This window comes from Jaculus jaculus, chromosome 14 (genome assembly GCF_020740685.1).
Source record: "Jaculus jaculus isolate mJacJac1 chromosome 14, mJacJac1.mat.Y.cur, whole genome shotgun sequence".
In the NCBI taxonomy this organism is placed as follows: Eukaryota; Metazoa; Chordata; class Mammalia; order Rodentia; family Dipodidae; genus Jaculus; species Jaculus jaculus.
This window is the reverse complement of record NC_059115.1, coordinates 62,326,132-62,345,019: the sequence shown is the minus strand read 5'-3', so window position 1 is coordinate 62,345,019 and position 18,888 is coordinate 62,326,132. Positions and strand designations below refer to the sequence as shown.

At 41.9% G+C, this 18,888-nt stretch overlaps 1 protein-coding gene across 1 annotated transcript in view; it reads left to right on the top strand.

Annotated features, from left to right (window-relative positions):
- The window catches only part of Lvrn (laeverin), a 77,254-nt gene that overhangs the window by 3,881 nt on the left and 54,485 nt on the right, over positions 1-18,888 (top strand). Inside the window, exon 2 of the mRNA XM_004651560.2 lies at positions 11,841-11,983. Coding sequence (XP_004651617.1) covers positions 11,841-11,983 — 143 coding nt within the window. The remainder of the gene's footprint in view (positions 1-11,840; positions 11,984-18,888) is intronic.

Sequence of the window (18,888 nt, the reverse complement as noted above, 5' to 3'; positions counted from 1 at the left end):
TGGCCCTCATACTTTCCCTTCAGAGTCACTCATGCTCCTATGTCAGCGTTCTTAGCCACTGGCAACCACACGTCTGTCCTTCCTCTCTGTAATTTTGTCATTTTCTTAATGTTATATAAAGGGAATCAGACAATATGACCTTTAGAAATTGGCCTTTCCCATACAGTACAACGTTCTTGCAATCTCTACAAGATGTGCATGTCAATCATTTGGCCCTTTTATTACTGAATGGCATTCTGTGGTTGGATGTGCCATGGTTTTAGTCAATTACCTATAGAGGGATATTTTGGTGGTTAGGAGTTTTTGTCTACTGCAAATAAAGCTTTATGAATAATTGCGTACAGGTTTATTTATTTATTTATTTATTTGAGAGCGATAGACACAGAGAGAAAGACAGATAGAGGGAGAGAGAGAGAGTGGGCGTGCCAGGGCTTCCAGCCTCTGCAAACGAACTCCAGACGCGTGCGCCCCCTTGTGCATCTGGCTAATGTGGGACCTGGGGAACCTAGCCTTGAACCGGGGTCCTTAGGCTTCACAGGCAAGCGCTTAACCGCTAAGCCATCTCTCCAGCCCAGCGTACAGGTTTTTTGTATGAACACAAGTCTTTATTTCTTTGGAATGGACGTTCACAGCGTAATTACTAGGTTGTGTGGTAGTGGCGTGCTAGCTTTGAAGAAATTGTCAAACTGTTTCCCAAAATAGCTATGCCATTTTAACCCCCACTAGCAATGTCTGAGTGATAGTATCTCTGCATCATGGCTACCACTTGGGATTGTCACTACTTTTTTTTTGTTGTTATACTTGGCCTGTTGGTTTATAGCTCATTGCTTTTCAAATTTGCATTTCTCTAATGGCTAATGGCATTATATTTTCAATGTGGATGTCGTATTCACTACAATGCCTCCTGATGTCTTTTGTTAGTTTTCTTATTGAGTTATTCATTTATTGTTTACTGATGAATATGATCTGAGTTTTATTCATTTATTTATTATTAATTTATTTTGGTTTTACAAGGTAGGGTCTCACTTTAGTTCAAGATGACCTGGAATTCACTATGTAGTCTCAGGGTGGCCTTAAACCCAGTGTGATCCTCCTGCCTCTGCCTCCCAAGTGCTGGGTTTAAAGGCGTGCACCACCATGCCTGGCTTGATTTGAATTCTTTCTGAGCTATATTTGGTTTATAAATATTGCCTCTCTGTACATAACTTGGCTTTTCATCTTCTTAATATATAATTTTGATGAAATTCAGTTGATCTTTTTGTTTTTAAAAATAAGTCATACTTTGGTAATTTGAACTTCTCCCTAAGTTCTACTTGCTGAAAGTTTTCTTTTCTTTTTCTTTTTTTAAATGTTTTACACTTAAAGCTATATTCCTGTTTGAGTTAATTTTGATGTAAAGCAGGATATTCTCGCCTAGAGTATTCCATTATTATGGTATCAGTTGTTGAAAACACTACGTCCCTCTCCCTCAGCTGCTTTTGCAGGTTTGTTAGAAAACCCTTGTTGTGTGGGCTGTGATGCGGCTCTTCATTCCACTGAACAGTGTGTCAGTTCTGTTGATTCTCATGGTCTTAATTACTTCAGCTAGCCGAGTCTTGAAATTGTCTTCTTTTTCATAATTATGTTAGTTCTTTGGAATGTCTATAATATTTTATAATATTCTGCCTGTATTACTCAAAATCTTATTTGGATTTTCAAAAATAAATTTATTGACAACCTTCATACAGATACACAATTGTACCCTGGTCATAATCCCTTCCCACCACTCTCCTTTGTTCCCCTCCACATCTAATGACCCCCCCCACCTCTTCTTTCCAACTAATTCCTCTTCTGTTTTGATGTCATCCCTTTTTTTGTCCTCTTCTATTATCCATGGCAACCAGTTGATAGGCCCAGTGTTACTCAGGTCTTGTGCAGGTGATGTGAGGTCATGGATGCAATGGCCTCTTTGTGTCCAGAAGACAACATTCCAAAGCACTTCTCCCCATTTGTTGGCTCTTACATTTCTCCCACCACCTTTAAGGCAATGGTCCCTGGGCCTTGGAGGGTTCGATAGAGATGCCTCATTAAGTGCTGAACACTCAGCTGTCACTTGTCAGCACTTTGGTGAGTTTTGAGTCTCTCTAGCAGTCACCACAATCTGAAAAGAGAAACTTCTCTAACCAAAACTGAGCGCAGGGCTAGAGGGCTGGCTCAGCAGTTACGGCACTTGCCTGCAAAGCCTGAGGACCCATGTTCTACTCTACAGATCCCATGTAAGCCAGACACGCAAAGGTGAGGCAAGCACAAGGTCATACGTGCCCACTAGGTGGTGCAAGTGCCTGGAGTTCAATTACAGTGGCTGAGGCCCTGATGTGCCAATTCCATCTCTCTCTCTCTCTAAAAATAAAAAGTAAAAAAAAAGAAGAAAGAAAGAAAACTGAGAGCAGTACTAATATGTGGGCATAAACATAATCATTTAGAGGGTAATTTGGTGCATAATATATCCATTCAGTAGCTTCCCCTGTTGGGCCTACGGTTGTTTTTTTTTTTAACACAATTTTCATGCCTATGGTGGCTTCAAGTTTGCTCTGTGACTGAGAATGACGTTGAGCTGATCCTCCTGCCTCCACCTCTCAAGTGCTAACATGCCTGGCCTTATGTGCTGCTTGGGGATTGAAGCCAGGCTTCTATTCATGCCAGACAAACACTGCAGCAACTGAACTACATTCCCAGCTCATTCCTAGCACCTTTGTATAAAGTATGATGAACCTTTATAATCAACTTAGAGTGAATTGGCATTTGTATTCTCTTGAGTCTATGAACACAGAAGTCTCGTTTGTTTAGGTCTTTGATTTACTTTGTTGGGATTTTTATCATTTTTAGCCAGTCTATAACCAGTGTGGATAACCTGCTCTTTTGCTTCATATGTACTTCCTACGTCTGTCTGTCTTACTGTACTGCCAGCACTATTAACAGTAGTGAGAGCCAACGCTGTTGTGGTTTTTAGCTTCATACAATACAGCCGATATTTAAAAAAAAAGTTTGAGGTAGAGTCTCGCTCTAGCCCAGGCTGACCTCAAACTCACAGTGATTATCCTACCTCTGCCTCTCAAATGCTAGAATTAAAGGTGTGCACCACCATGCCTGGCTAATACTCAAATTTTTGACAATGATGCACAGGCTACTCAGCAGAAGAGGAGTAGTGTTTTAAATGAATGGTGTGCTACAATTACTTATCCATAGGCAAAAATGAACTTGAACCTAATCACCCCTCTCTACATAAAAATTAATTCCGAATGGGCCATAGATTTACAAAGAACTTAGAATACAAGTTCTTTATACATCTTGTAAGACTTAGACCCAAGTATTTAACTTCATCTATGTGACTTTAAATGGCATTGGCATTGTACATTTAATTTTGGCTTTCACATGCATATTGACACTATGTAAAAATCCTAATTTATCTTTGCTGATTCCCTCCCTGTGGTGATTTGATTCAGGTGTCCTCCATAAACTTATGTGTTCTGAATGCTATGTCCCTAGCTGGTGAAAATTTGGGAATTGGATCTTCCTGGAGGCAGTGTATTATTGGGGGCTGGCTGATGGGTGTTATAGCCAGCTTTCCCTGGCCAGTGTTTGGCACACTCTCCTCTTGTTGTTGTCCACCTTAGGTTGGCCATGTGGTGATGTCCACCCTCTGCTCATGCCATTGTTTTCCCTGCCATCGTGGAGCTTCCCCTGGAGTCTGTAAAGCCGGAACAAACCCTTTCCTCCCTCAGCTGCTCTTGGTTGGTTCTTCGTGCAGCAACGTGAAGCTGACCGCAGCTCCGCTTGTGTTGATCTCACTAGGTCCAGGGTATTTTGTCGATTGCCTGAAATTCTCTAAATAGATCATAATATTATAGGCAAACAGAGCCAGTTTTATTATTATTTTTTTCCAAATCATTGGAATTTCTTTTCCTGTTTTAATTTTTTTTGTCGTTTATTTTTATTTTATTTGAGAGCCACAGACAGAGAGAAAGAGGGAGGGGGAGGGAGAGAGAGAGAGAGAGTTTGTTATATCTGGGGAAACATTGCTACCCAAGCTCTTAATATATTTCTTCTTTGCCTTCTGGAAGATTTAAGTTTTGGGGATTGATAGCTGTAGCTATGATCCATTTTGGTTTAATTTTCATATATAATGTGAATATACTAGGCACTTCCTTACTGCTATGAACAAAAACCTAACCAGAAGCCAATGTAGGAAGGAAAGGAGTTTATTTTGAATTACAGTTTTGAGAGGTAGCTTCCTCCATGGCAGGGATGGCAAGGTGGGTTGTCATATTTCACCCAGGGTCAGGAAACAAGAGTGAACAAAAAGTGGGGTCAGGTTATGAAACTTCAAAACCCACTCCCAGGGGACAGCTCTTCCAGGAACGTTCCACCCACTGAAGGTTCCACAACATTCCCAAGCACTGCCCAAGCTGGGGACCAATTTTGCAAGCACATGAGGCTACCCAAGATATTTAAAAGTATTTTATTTATTTACTTAGAGAGAGAGAAAAAGAAGAATTGGCAAGCCAGGGCCTCCAGCCACTAGAAAAAACTCCAGATGCATGCACTACCTTGTGCATATGGCTCTATGTGGGTACTGGGAACCAAACCTGGGTCCCTTGGCTTTATAGGCAAATGTCTTAGCTGCTAAGCCATCTCTTCAGCTCTATCAGGGACATTTTACCTTCAAACCACAATGTTTTATGGCTTCCATAGGTTCATGTCCATCTTATGATGCAAATGCATTCAGTTTAATTTTAAAAGTCTCTATAGACTTTACCAATCTCAACATTGTTTAAAAGTCCAAAGTCTCTTCTGAGCTTCAATGCAATCTTTTAACTAGGAATACTTATGAAATGAAAAACAAGTTACATACTTCCAACGTGTAATGACACTTCAAAGGGCTTGGGTAGCCCCACCACTCCAGGTCTGTCTATAGCCCTCATAGGCGCTCTTCATGTGCCAACTCCATTCTGAGACTCCAGCTTTTCCTGCTTCAGCATTCCAGGATCTCTTCTGTAACCCGAACGTTTCCAAACTCTTCCACATTCCTCCTTGAAACCAGTTCCAAATGCTTAGGATCTGCATAATCTCAGGAATGGCCCTACTTCTTAGTACCTGTTTTCTGTACTAGTTACTTTCTCATTGCTGTGTACAGATACCTGACTAGAAGCAACTTCAGGAAGGAAGGAAAGGGGTTTATTTTGGCTAACAGTTTTGAAGGGATAGAAAGCTAAGGAGGCCAGCTGATAACACTGCAGCCAGAGGTAGGAAGTAAAACAAGCAGGAAGTGGGTATGGGCTATAAAAGTTCAAGGCCCATATCTTGTGACCCACTTACACAAGCAAGTCTCCTCTTCCTAAAGGTCCCAAAACTATCCCAAACAGTGCCAACAGCTGGGAACTAAGTGTTCAAATACATGAGGCATTTTACATTCAAACAATAGCTGTGAGTGCTATGATTATAGGCATGTACCACCATACCCAGCCTATGCAGTGTTGGGGATTGAACCCCTGGTTTTGTGCATTCTAGGAAAACACTCTCTGATTGAGCTATATCCCCAGCCCACTTCTTCTTCTTCTTTTTTTTTTTTTTTAAATTCTCTCTAAGAGTCCATTAGGTTTCTCATTTTTATTTATTTATTTGAGAGAGAAAGAGAGAGAGAGAATGGACACGCCAGGCCTGTAGCCACTGCAAACGAACTCCAGAAGTGTGCACCCCCTTGTGTGTATGGTTTATGTGGGCCTTTGGGAATCTAACTAGGGCAGGCAAGTGCCTTAACCACTAAGCCGTCTCTCCAGCCCCCACTTCTATTTTTCTAATACAGGTATTTAGTGTTAGAAAATTTCCTCTTACCCATACACAGAAGATATTTTATTGCTTTCTCATATTCATCCAGTTAAAAATGCTTTCTAATTTCCATTTTTGAGTTCTTATTCACTTCATGTGTTGTTAAGAACTTTCTTAGTTGCATTTCAAAACATTTGGGTGTTTTCTCATTTTATTGAGTGCCTGACACATTTTTATGTTATGTGCTGGATTTAGCTATTTACTAACATTTCTCTGAGAATTCTGGCCTGTTGTGGATGGGCACTTGAGTTACTTGGAAATCCCTTTGATCCAGTTGATTTGTGTTTTAAGCACTTGAGAACAACTCCATAATGGTTCCCACTCTAGGACTTTTGTCTCACTACCCAGCATTATCTTCCTGGCCTTGGTTGAACAAGACATATATTCTGGAGATCATTGTGCCCTGGCTGTGGGAAGCCAAATAGTTTTTAGCACTGTGAGCTCTGATGATAGCTCCTGCAAACCCATCCCTGGTACCCATCCCTGGCACTTGCTCTTTCCTCTATGTCCTTTCTTTGCCTGACCTCTTTTTTAAAAATTTTATTTTTATTTATTTTTTGAGGGGGGGGGGATGGACATGGACATGTCAGGGTCTCTAGCACTGCAAACAAACTCCAGATGCATGTACCACCTTGTGCATCTGGCTTACATAAGTACTGGGGAATCAAACCAGAATCCTTTGTCTTCACAGGCAAGCGCCTTAACCAGTAAGCCATCTCTCTAGCCCTTTGCCTACCCCATAATGAAGTAAAACACTGCTTTGTTCTCCTACACTTGCATTTACAGTCATCTTTAATCACCTTTATGAAGGCTTTGTGCTGCAAAGCTTCTGTGTATTTATTCATTTCTCTCTTTTTATTTCATATTGTGAGAACGTGGGAGCTGGACCCCTGATGCAGGCACTACCCCTTTCACTTGCTAGTTATCCACATAGCCTAAGTTCCCAGTAAACAATGGTTCATGTCTCTAAATTATGAAGGTAGGGCTCTCCAAGTTATTCCACCCTTTAAATTAATTAGAAATAATATATGGCCGTACTCAGATCCTGAGGAATAACTTGCTTTTTTTTTTTTTTTTTTTTTTGACTGTGGTACTCACTTGATAAAAGCCAAGTACCTGGAAGATACTAGAGAAAGGAAAACAAATATTGAGATGTGGACTTACGTAATCAGTTGCAGAAAATTAGCAGACAAATAAAGGCCAAGGCATAGATCAAAATCAATCAGCTGTGCAGATACAGAGTGGACGCCAAATTTGAAGACTTCCTTGAAGTCGCTGCTCATGCTAATAGATCTGGCACAGTGCCTACCGTATGACACATTCTCAAAACAGAAAATCGAGTAGTGTTGGGAAAGAATTTGTGTGTCTCAAAACAAGGCCAGTCAATGCAACAAAAAATTCTGGATTTATTATTTCTTTTACTGTTATTTTGTACTTTAGTCTGTGGAGTTATTTTTCCTATGTCTACATGGACTCCAGCAGCCCATAATAACTTGCTCATTAAATGACAGATGGCCAGCAGTCACAGAAATCACAAATACAAGTCAAAGGTAAAAGTGAGAAAGCCCTTGCTGTTGGTTTTCGTCCGTCTCCTCCCCTGCATCCTGCCTCTGGACTCAGGTGGGGATAATTGTCCTTCTCCCCTTCTCCTTGTGCGTCTGCTCCTCCCTGCCTGTCTCGATAGCTCTGCTTCAGCCCGTTCATAACCCAGCGGGGTGCACACACCAGGGAAGAGGTAACACCTTGGGTGCTTCTTACTTGAGCGCTGGTACTCTTGTCACGTCTTGTCTGACCTAGCAGAAGCCCTTTTCTCTTGAGATAGTTATCATCTTCGTACACACTCGTAGCTCTCCTGCCTTTTCTCTGTCTCCTGGAAATCCCTTGACCCAGCAGAAGCTTATCTTATTTCTCTGTCTCAAGCGTCACTTCACAGCCGGGGGACATCAGGCAGTGCATCTTCTAGCTCCTCCACCCACCTCCAGGGCCTCTCTCGGACAGGAGCTGAGAAAGCCCTCACCCTGGCTCACGCTGTGATCAGGGCCCCACAGTTCTTCTGGGGAGAACATTCATCTGTCTTTTGCCTGGAATTGTCATGTTTCTCATGGTCATGGTACTCTTCTGGCTTTTTCTTCCAAAGCAGCTGCTCACTGGCCTTTTGGATCCCACTGTGTAGGAGTTAGGCTGTTGCTCACGGTCACTTTCAGCCTCAGGAGTGAGTGGGCACCAGCTCAGAGCTCTTTCATCTCCGAGAAGCACCCCTAGGTGCTCTCTGACCGTCTCTGTGCCGTGAGCCCAGGGCCAGAGGGAAACATCTCCTCTCAACTCTTGGACAGCATGGGAAACCCATTAAATATCATTCACTGTTTGCCAAAAGGTCTCTTCTCTGGCCTCCTGTCCTCACTCTCTGGCCCTTCTATGTCCCCCTGTGTCTAGCTGAGACACCCGAGAGAGGCCCCGCGGATCTCATGCCCATTTACTTTGAAGATCTTCATAACATGGTTTGGCACGTTTCTTTAGGACTTTTTACACATATTATATTCTGTTGTCTGGTGGAATCTATAGTTTTCAGATCTTATTACAAAAGTAGTAAACAAACATGACTCATAGGCCGACCCTTGAACCACAGTCCAGTGGTTTCACATCTGGCTCTACTCAACATTTTGGTTTCTGAGTGTGCATCATTGTATAAAATATTTAAGGAGCTGAGGACAACTCTCTTGGACAATTAGAACAACTCTCTTGGACAATTATATTTAATTTTTGACCAGCTCTGCCATTTAGCATTTGTTAACTAGAGACATAAGCATGTATAGTTAATAAAACAATTTGGAAACCAAATGCCTTACTGAGTGGATGTCATTGATGGCTTCTTTTGTGGAAATAAATTGATTTCCCCAAAGGTATGATGTGGTTTTTGGCCATTAAGATGTCTTCCAGCCCCAGAGAGCTATGAGGCCATGATTGTATGACAAGACAAGAGGACAAAAAAGCAATTCTTCAATACTGAGACAAATTCTCCCTAGTTAATTCCCTTGCCAGCTGAGCACTCTAAACATAGACTTAATGGGGACCATAATAGCATGCTTCAATGAAAAACTGAAGGAATGCGAAGATCTGAATGCTAGACATCCTTACAAGTTGTCTGATTGCACAACAGAGAGAGAGAGTGGGGGGGGGGGACACACCATTCTGAGGTTTCCCCTCAGGACATAGCAGATCGTGTGGGTGCTGCTTGCGGCAGACCTTGGCAGTTAAGACTGCGCCAAAAGGGGTGTGTGTGGTGGGCACTTTCCCCTAACTTCTGTTTGTATAAAACAGACCAGGGAAATAGTTGAATAAAACCCAAGAGAGTTTCTTTCATTTCACTTCTCCAGAGACCTGAATCATGGACTTGGAAACCCTGGTGATGTTTGATTTGCTTAAAGCGGCAACTCTGGCAGCTGCTTGCCAGCCTTGTGAACCCAGAACCATAAGATCCCCTTCTTGAGGTGTCCGATACTCCTCCTGCTTCCCATCTTGCAACCTCCTTGAGAATCACCAGCTTTGAAAGTCATAACTGAGGAGAAGGCAGCTGTCTGTCTTGTGGTCTTCCTTAGTCTATAAGCACATGTGACATAGTGGGATTGCCTTTTCACTCCATGCGATGCATTTTTGTGTTAACGTGTCATCATCTGCTCGACACATTTTCCAAGCTCATGGTGGTATAAACTTCCTAAGGGCCCCATGCGAATCCCCTAGGGCTCCTATCAACTGCGGATGACTTAATTGGTCCCATCACTTGGCATTGAGCCTTTCTTTTCCTCCCTCTTAGCATCAGATTTAGAGGTCTAATTGACCATAGAGATCATCTGGTCCCATGCCCACATTCTATGGGCATGGATGGCCAGAGTCTAAACAGCTTTCCTGAAGTCACACAATGTCGTTTACACTCTCAACTCAACAGAGCAGTCAGGTGGGCGAATTCCCTGTTCAATAGTGTCTCACTATGTTTTCAATTATACGCGACTTCTACTTTCTCCCCGTCACCACTAAACAGCCACCCCACACATAAAACAAGCAAATGGCAGGATAATGAGCTCTGCAGAAGAAGAATTTCATATTCTTCTTGTAGCAGCTCCAAGGCTGAGCAAATACCGAGTTGCTGTGGACCCAGCTTTTTTTTTTTTTGTTAAGTCCTGCCAGTGGCACAAATAACAAACACAAACCGTAACTTCTTGCAGTTCTTAATTGTGGAAATAAATATGATTTGTATTTGGTTTATTGTCAACTGTAGGTCCTCTAACCTTTTCAGTGAATGTGTAATTAGGGAGAGCCAGCCGACCACCTCTACCCTATAACTATGGTTCTTGGGTTTCTTCTTCAATTCCTCTGTATCAAAAACGACCTATACGGGTGGTAGGGGAATAGGAGAATCACAGGCGGTTTCTTGGTACTGTGTTTTCATGAATAAGAGTCCGACCATCAATCCAAAGAAATAGACAGTAAGAGAGCTGAAGCTCAGCAGGACTTGGTGGCTTGTCCACAACTGCTCAGAAGGACCAAGTGTTACAGCCAAACGGATGCCGTGAGAACCCACAGGCTTCCTTCCAGGCCACGAAGGCAGGCGTATAATAAGATGGTGTAAGCAAGTGGGGCAAAACAGCCTGGTTACAAATGATGTTTTTTGTCACCGTGAACTTACAGACACCTCAAACTATATCTAACAGTGAGAGGTCTCTGCCTCTTTTGCTTTTCTGTGAGGCTTCTGAAAGTGCCAAGTGTCTTCTATGTTCCTCCTAAAGCGATGAGACTTGTACGCATGCTGAGAAGCCCTGTTAGAGAGGAGAGCTTCTCCGAGGTGGGCGTGGGCCGGGCAGGCACCTTCAGAATGTTTTCATTTATTTAATAACTAGGCACACAGCAAGAGTAAATGCACCAGAGGTACAAGTCTCAGGAACTCGAAAAGGGAATTTCATGTTCATGACGGCTCACTGAAGCCGGGTTCCCAGGTCAGAGTCTTGGCAAATGGGGTAAAAGGGCCGAGGAGAAAGTTGTTGGCCAGAAGCCGTTCTTGTGAGACTCAGGCAGCGTTTGCCAAAATGAGTGTGACAACATCATCTTTGCTTAGGGACTCTGGACACTGAGCTTTCCCTGCAAATTTCCAATGCTCCGAGGGGTGGTACTATGTGCACTTTTCCACGGAAGGAGGAGAAGCAGCAGTGAGGATTTGATGAATCCGTGCACATGCAATTTGAAGGTTCCCTTGGCACGCATCCATGCACTTTATCCCGACAGGCCTCCCAAATAAAACTTTTTTGTTTTGTAACTTTTTAACCAGAAGAAGAGGGAACATTTGAGATGAGAAAAAAAAATCTCTATAAACATTCTTCATACTGACTTGTGCTTTGGTGATGATGAAAGCAATAGCCTCTCAAAGAAATCACCCCAGGTTCTTAAAAGCATGTTTCTCAAAAGACTGGTGTTGGAGATGTGATGGAGAGTGGATTTGTGAAGGGGAAGGTGAGGGGAATGAAGGGAATTATCATGGTTTATTGTCTATAATTATGGAAGTCGTCAATAAAAGAAGTCAAAAAAAGAAAGAAAAAGTCTTCTTCTTTTTTTAAAGACCAGTGTATTTGCAATGTTTGTTCCCATTTTGTTTATAGAAGAGTTTAAAGGTTGTGATGTAAGTAGTCAAATATTATTTTGTGGTTGAAAATTAGGGATCATTTTTATTTTAGGTTTTATAAGAACTCTAAGTTGCAGTGAGAATTAGTGGGTGCCTATTATGGGGAGCAGGGCAGTGAGAAAGAGGCAAGGAAAACCTCTAGCTCCTTCTCACACACAAGACTCTTTTCTTTCTCTCTCTCTCCATATATATGTTGTATAAGTATACACACATATATAATGTTATATGTATTAGGTACATAGATAGATATATCTTCCACTGATCTGAGACAAAAAAAAATGAATTTTTTCCCAAACATGTGTTTCAGGGCTCTGATAGCAACTCAAATGGAACCGACATTTGCCAGGAATGTGTTCCCTTGTTTTGATGAGCCAGCTCTGAAGGCAACTTTTAATATTACAGTTATTCATCATCCAGGTTATGTGGCTCTTTCCAATATGCCACAGCTGGGTAAGTACTTCCTGTCAATATATAACTATTACCTGTCATAGCTTTTATGTCACTAGATTTTCTAGACAGTGTGTTAGGAGATGTCATGCATCAAAATTATGGAGAGTAGTCACATGCAAATGGGTCAGCATCCACAACTTGGAGATGGTAATTCCTGATGCTCTGTGTGTTAAAATCTAGGATCTGAGGACGTGATATCTTTACATGTTGTCTGTCTGCCTGCACACTAGTTAGGGCTTCAGCTATTGATCATTAGTGATAATAAGCTGGTACACTTGGTCTGAACTGGATGTACAGATATAACTTTTTACTGACAATTTTCTTTTTTAATATTTTTATTTATTTATTTGACAGAGAAAGAGGGAGAGAGAGGGAGAGAATGGGCATGCCAGGGTCTCCAGCCACTGCAAATGAACTCCAGATGTGTGTGCCCCCTTGTGCATCTGGCTAATGTGGGTCCTGGGGAATCAAACCTGGGTCCTTTGGCTTTGCAGGCAAATGCCTTAACCACTAAGCAATCCCTCCAACCCTATTTATTTATTTTAAAGAGAGTGAGAGACAGAGAAAGAGGCAGATAGAGAGAGAATGGGAATGCTAGGGCCTCCAGGCATGGAACTCTAGATGGCATTGGTCAGCTTGTGCATCTGATTTACATGAGTCCTTGGGAATTGAACCTTGGTCCTTTGGCTTTGGAGGCAAATGCCTTAACCACTAAGTCATCTCTCCAGCCTACAACAGATATGTCTTACTTGATTCATTTGACTTTTTATTTTGATCAAATTAGTTTCAAGCTTTTAAGGATCCAGAGATATTATCATATACCTTCTACTTACCCTCTCTTCCCTTAAAGAATCTCTCTCTCCCTCTCATGGCCCCTTTTCTAGTTTCATGGCCTGTATACACACTCACTTCTACATAAATAAGTAGCATAAATAAAAATTAGGAGCTAGTACCTCATATAAAAGAAAACATGTGGTGCTTGTTTTTCTGAGTCTATTATATCACTTAATAAAATATTTTCCAGTTTCATTCATTTTTCTTCAAATCTCACAATTTCATTGTTCTTTATGACTGAATGAAATTCCATTGTGTAAATATTCCACATTTTCATTATCCATTTATCAACTGATGGGCATCAAGGCTAATTCCATCTCCTTGCTGGTTGGAACTGAGCAACAATAAACATGGATGTGTAGGTATCTATGTGGCAGGATAGCATCCCTTGACTATATGCCCAGGAATAGTATATGTGGATGGTGTGGCAGCTCTGTTTATAGCTTTAAAAAATGATTTATTTATTTATTTGAGAGAGAGAGAGAGAGAGAAATAGACAGGTAGAGAAAGAATGGACATGCCAGGACCCCCAGCCACTGCAAAGGAACTCCAGATGCCATGTGCCCCCTTGTGCATCGGGCTTATGTGGGTCCTGGGGAGTCAAACCTGGGTCCCTTGGCTTTGCAGGCAAGTTCCTTCACCGCTAAGCCATCCCTCCAGCCCTCTGTTTGTAACTTTTGGAAAAATCTCAACACTGATTTCTATAGTGGCTACACTAGTTTATACTCCCGCCAATAGTAAATTAGGATCCTTCTTTCCCCACATCCTCACCAGCATTTGTTGACATTTCTTTTCTTGATGATGGCCATTCTGACCAGAGTGAGATAGAATCGCAGGGTGGTTTGAATTTGCGTTTTCTTGATGGCTAAGGACATTGAGCACATTTAACAATTTTTTTCCCATTTTTGACATTTTCATACATATACATAATGTATTTTGATCTTTTTTTCCCACAATTACCCTCTTTTATCTCCCTCCCTCTCCCATTAACACCCTTCTTCTTTCTTACTTTCATAACTTTTAAATTTACCCACTGAGTTAAATTAGGGTTACTTGCATGATCATGGGTGGAAGGCTATTTACTGTGGAATGGGCAACTTCATGGTTACTATACCGCTGATGAACCTGACTCCTACTCTTCCAGCCACTACTAACGGCCACCAGCTGCTCTTGGACATGTGGGTTCTCATGGACCTCTTCCCACTGATGGTGAAATATTGACAGACTAAGTCTTGGGCAGGCAGCCACAGCTACTGTGAATTCATGAATGTAATGGCTGTGCCATTACCCAGAAGATGGGGCTTCACAGCCCTCCTTTGCATTCTCCTGCTCTTAGTTCCTTCTGCCTCCTCTTTCATGAGGTTTCCTGAGCCTTGGAGTGGGGGGTGGTTTAGACGTTTTGATTAAAGCTGAGCACACAAGGTCATTTATTCTTAGTTACTTATTTGCTACCCCTGCCTCTCTGTATTAATCTCTTCACACTGCAGGAAGAAACTTCTGTGACTGAGTCTTCAAGTTCCCAAAGTACTAATCTTTAGGAACAAATTTATTTATTTATTTATTTATTTATTTATTTATTTATTTATTTATTTATTTATTTGAAAGAGGGGGAGATAGAGACAGATAGGGAGAGAATGGGTGTGCCAGGGCCTCAAGGTGCTACAAATGAACTCTAGATGCATGCACCACTTTGTGCATCTGGCTTACATGGATCCTGAAGAATCAAACCTGGGTCCTTTGGCTTTGCAGGCAAGTGCTTTGAACTACTAAGCTCCCACTCCAGCCTGATGTTTAGAAGGCAGTTTGACATGCTGCCACTTAAGCCTCAGCACAGTCGTAGGTTTTCCCGCAGAACCTCTCTCCATAATGTTCCTGTCACTTGCACCAGTGGTTGTGTCTTGCTGGGCAGGGTAGGTCGGTTGGGCAATTCACAGAGTTTGCAGTTGTGTAGGAGGTTGATGGCTTTATTCCCCAAGCCTTGCATAGCACCTTCCGGTATGAAGAAAGCTACGGCAGGAAGGAGTGTCCAGCTTACTTTGCCTATGCTCTACGAGAAAAATGTGTGGTGTCCTGATCAATAAGGACTCACTTACCATATAGTTTTCATGGTCAAACAAGAGCAATGAGAACAGCAGTTTTAGGGACCCCTATGGCCTCCTTGACGTACAACTCATTGGAAGGTGTCTCATCCCTGGCATTGGAATTTACAGTTAGTAACCTATGGCTTCCAGAAGCAACTTTATCCACCCATGTATAGGGACTTCACTTGAAGACTATTTTTTAAATTTGGATTTTAAGTTGACTTACCAGGTAGCAGGTTTCCATATGGCTTATTCACATGTCCTTAGTTTTTGCTCATCCTTTCATCACCCTCTTCTCTTCCTCATTCCTCCACCCTCTTCCTGCTTAAATGTGTCCCTCTCACTATTATTCTCCTCTGCTTTCATGTCCCATGTGTATGTCAAGAACTTTTGAAAATAGTTATTGACCACTTATATTTATTCTTTTGCAAATTCTTTATTCAGTTCTTGAGCTCATGTTTAAAAAAAAAAACCCAGTTTGTTTGCTTTCTTGTTTAGTTTTTGGAGTTCTATGTTTATTTTGCATATTACTTCTCTATCAGATATACAGCTGGCAAAGATTTCCCCCATCCTGTAGGCTATTCCTTACTTGATTAACTCTTTCCTTTGCTGTACAGAAGGCTTTAGTTTCACGAGGTCTTGCCTGACAATTGTTGGCCTTATTCCCTGAGTCAGAAGGTCCTTACCTGTCCTTGTGTCTTGAAGTATAGTCTCTACTTTTTTCCTCTAGAAGTTGCAGAGGTTCAGGTCTTTGATGCATTTGGAGTTTGTCTTTGTGCATGATAAGGATCTACTTTTATTTTTCTATGTATAGATATCTAGTTTTACCACACCATTTGTTAAAAGGCTGTCTTTTCACCAATATATATTTTTGGTATTATTGTGAAGAATCAGGTGGCTATAGATGTGTGGACTTATATTGGGGACTTGATTTTAGTCCATTGATCTACATATCTGGTTTTTGTACCAGTATTATGCTGTATTTGTTAGTGTGGCTTGATAGTACAATTTGAAATCAGGTACTGTTTTTATGCAACATTACTTTGGCTACCCAGCACCTTTTGGGTTACCATGTGATTTTTAGGATTTTTTTTTCTATGTGTATGAAGAATGATATTGGAATGTTGATGGGGATTACATTGAATTTGCAGATGGATTTTGGTAGGACAGCCATTTTCACAATATTAATTCATCTGACTAATGAGCATGGGAGAGCTTTTTATCTTGTGTCTTTCTCAGTTTGCTTCTTCAGTGTTTTTGAAGTTTTTGTTATGGGCTAGGTGTATTAAAAAGTAATTTATTATTTTTGAAGCTATTGTGAATGGGATTGTTTTCCTAGTATGTTTATCATTGGCACAAAGGAAGGCTACTATGTTAATTTTTGTATCCTGATACTTTGTTGAAGGTGTTTATCAGCTCTAAGACTTTTCTGGTGGAGTTTTTAAGGCCTTCATGTATATAATTATATCATTTGCAAATAAGGATATTTTGACTCCTTCCTTCCCTATTTACACCCTTTGTGTACTTCTGTTGTCTTACTGCTTTATCTATGGCTTCTAGCACAATACCGAATAGGAGTGGAGAAAATGAACGACTATTTCTTATTTCTGATCTTTAGTGGAAATGCTTTGAATTTTTCTATCTAGTATGATGTTGCCTATACGTTTGTCATATTCATTCAGAGTTATTATTGAGAGGTATGTGTTGCAGTTAGTTTCTCATTGCTGGGACAAACACTCAACCAGAAGCAGCTTATGGGAGGAAAGGGTTTATTTTAGGTTTACAGAGTCCAGGGGAAAGTTCCATCAATAGTGAAAGAAGCTGGCTCACTTCCATAGATCATAGCAGAGAGACACAACTCCAGCCAGCAGCCAATACCGACAGTCAGCACAATACCAACAGCCAGAGCTCAAACGTTCTGTTTACAACCTTAGGGCTGGATTACAAGATCCGCCCCAGTGACATATCTCTTCCCCAGCAGGGCTCTGCCACTGGCATCTCAGTTGTAATGTATTTATTAGAAACAAAGAGAGAGAGAGAGAAAGCGAGAGAATGGGTGCTCCAGGGCCTCTAGCCACTGCAAACGATCTCCAGACAGACACATGTACTACCATGTGCATCTGGCTTACATTGGACCTGGAGAATCGAACCACGGTCCCTAGGCTTTGCAGGCATGCACTTTAACTGCTAAGCCATCTCTCCAGCCCCAGACTATGCTCTTTGTGAGGGAAAAAAGTATAAGGAGAAAGTAAGGAATTGCAAGAAACAAGCAAGAATAGAGCTGTCCTGCTAAATTGACATTAGGCGTTAAATAAAGACAGAAGAGATGCAGAGGGAGAGCAGGCAGGGTGGAGATACAAGGTATGAAGACTGACTGGCCTGAGCGCTACCTTTTGTCTGGACACTTGTGCTCTTTCTCTGGCTCCTGGAATCCTGCCTTGCTGCTGGGACTTCCTCTGTAGTGGGTGATCCACGGCCTCACAGAGGCTTCATGTGGTCAGATGCTATCTTGGTCCCTGGGCAATGTTTTACAGGTGGAATCTCAGATCAGTCTGCACTGCCTAGGGTATGTTTTTATATATTTGTTTTAAAATTTATTATTTTTGAAATCTTTGTGCTGGTGTGTGTTTGTGTGTACAAATGTGTGTGCGTGTGTTTGAGGATGAAAGACAAGGTACTAAATCTGTAATAAAATATATAGCAATTTGTATTGCTAAATTCTCTTCCTTTCTTTTTTACTTTTCATTTATTTGAGGTAGGGACTCACTCTAGCCTGGACCTGGAGTTCACTAACTAGTCTCAGGGTGGCCTCGAACTCATGGCAATCCTCCTACCTCTGCCTTTCAAGTGCTGGGATTAAAGGTGTGCACCACCACGCTCAGCAACTGTCAATTTTTGTACATGTATGTGATGTGTTTTTTATCATAATCCCCTCCAATTACCTGTTCTTTTCTCCACCCCTGTCCCCCTTCCACAGAAACTCTTCTTTTTCCTAAGTAGTCTCTCTTCTACTTTGATATCCTTTTCCCACGCATGCTTGCCTGTGTGCATGCGTGTGTGTGTCCTGCTGACTTTAATTAGGGCTGCCTCTATGAGCCTGGGAGGGAGGATTCTTTACCAGAACATGCACAATTTACCAATGGCTACAGCACTGCAGAAAATGTCCTCCTCCTCCAACAAACCATTAACTGCCAATGACTGACTCCTCGGGGAAAAATGAGAGTGTTCATACTCCCTTCCCTAACCCATGACGGAGTGTTGGTAAGAGCCCACGTTGTGAAGGGCTTGTGCAGGTGACAGCCATCTCTGTGAGGGGTTAACATGTCAAGTTTCCAGTAAAGAAGTTGGTCATGTTCTCCTCTGATGGGGTGACTGGGCCAGTGGGAGGGGCTGAGCACACATCTGCACACTTTGCAAACGAGAAGCCAGGACAGAAACCAAGGGGCCGTTATGGAGGCCAACCAGAGCCTGCCAAGACTCCCTTGGTCATTTTCCCTAGACTGTGTCCTCCCTCTTATCTAGTCAGTGTGACTCTCACACAAATGCTCTCGTTCTTCCCAGTGTCTTTGAGCTTAGCAGTTTAGCCCTAACATTTACTTTACCCATCATATTCCTAAGGCAAGGACAAAAGACAAAATTGCTCTTTTTTTTTTTTTTTGTTTTTTTGTTTTTCGAGGTAAGGTCTCACTCTGGCTCAGGCTGACCTGGAATTCACTATGTAGTCTCAGGGTGGCCCCGAACTCTCGGCGATCCTCCTACCTCTGCCTCCCGAGTACTGGGATTAAAGGCGTGCGCCACCACGCCCGGCTAAAATTGCTCATTTTTAAGGTCCTTTATCTTGAGTACCTAACAAGTTTCTTCCTCCTACTCTTTATCATCCCCTCCCCCAGAGATGTAACCCTAATTGCCACTAGGTAAATGGGGGTGATGACTCCTCTAACTTCTTCAAACTTAATAGGATTTCAGGGTGCAGCAGTTAAGGTTCCATCA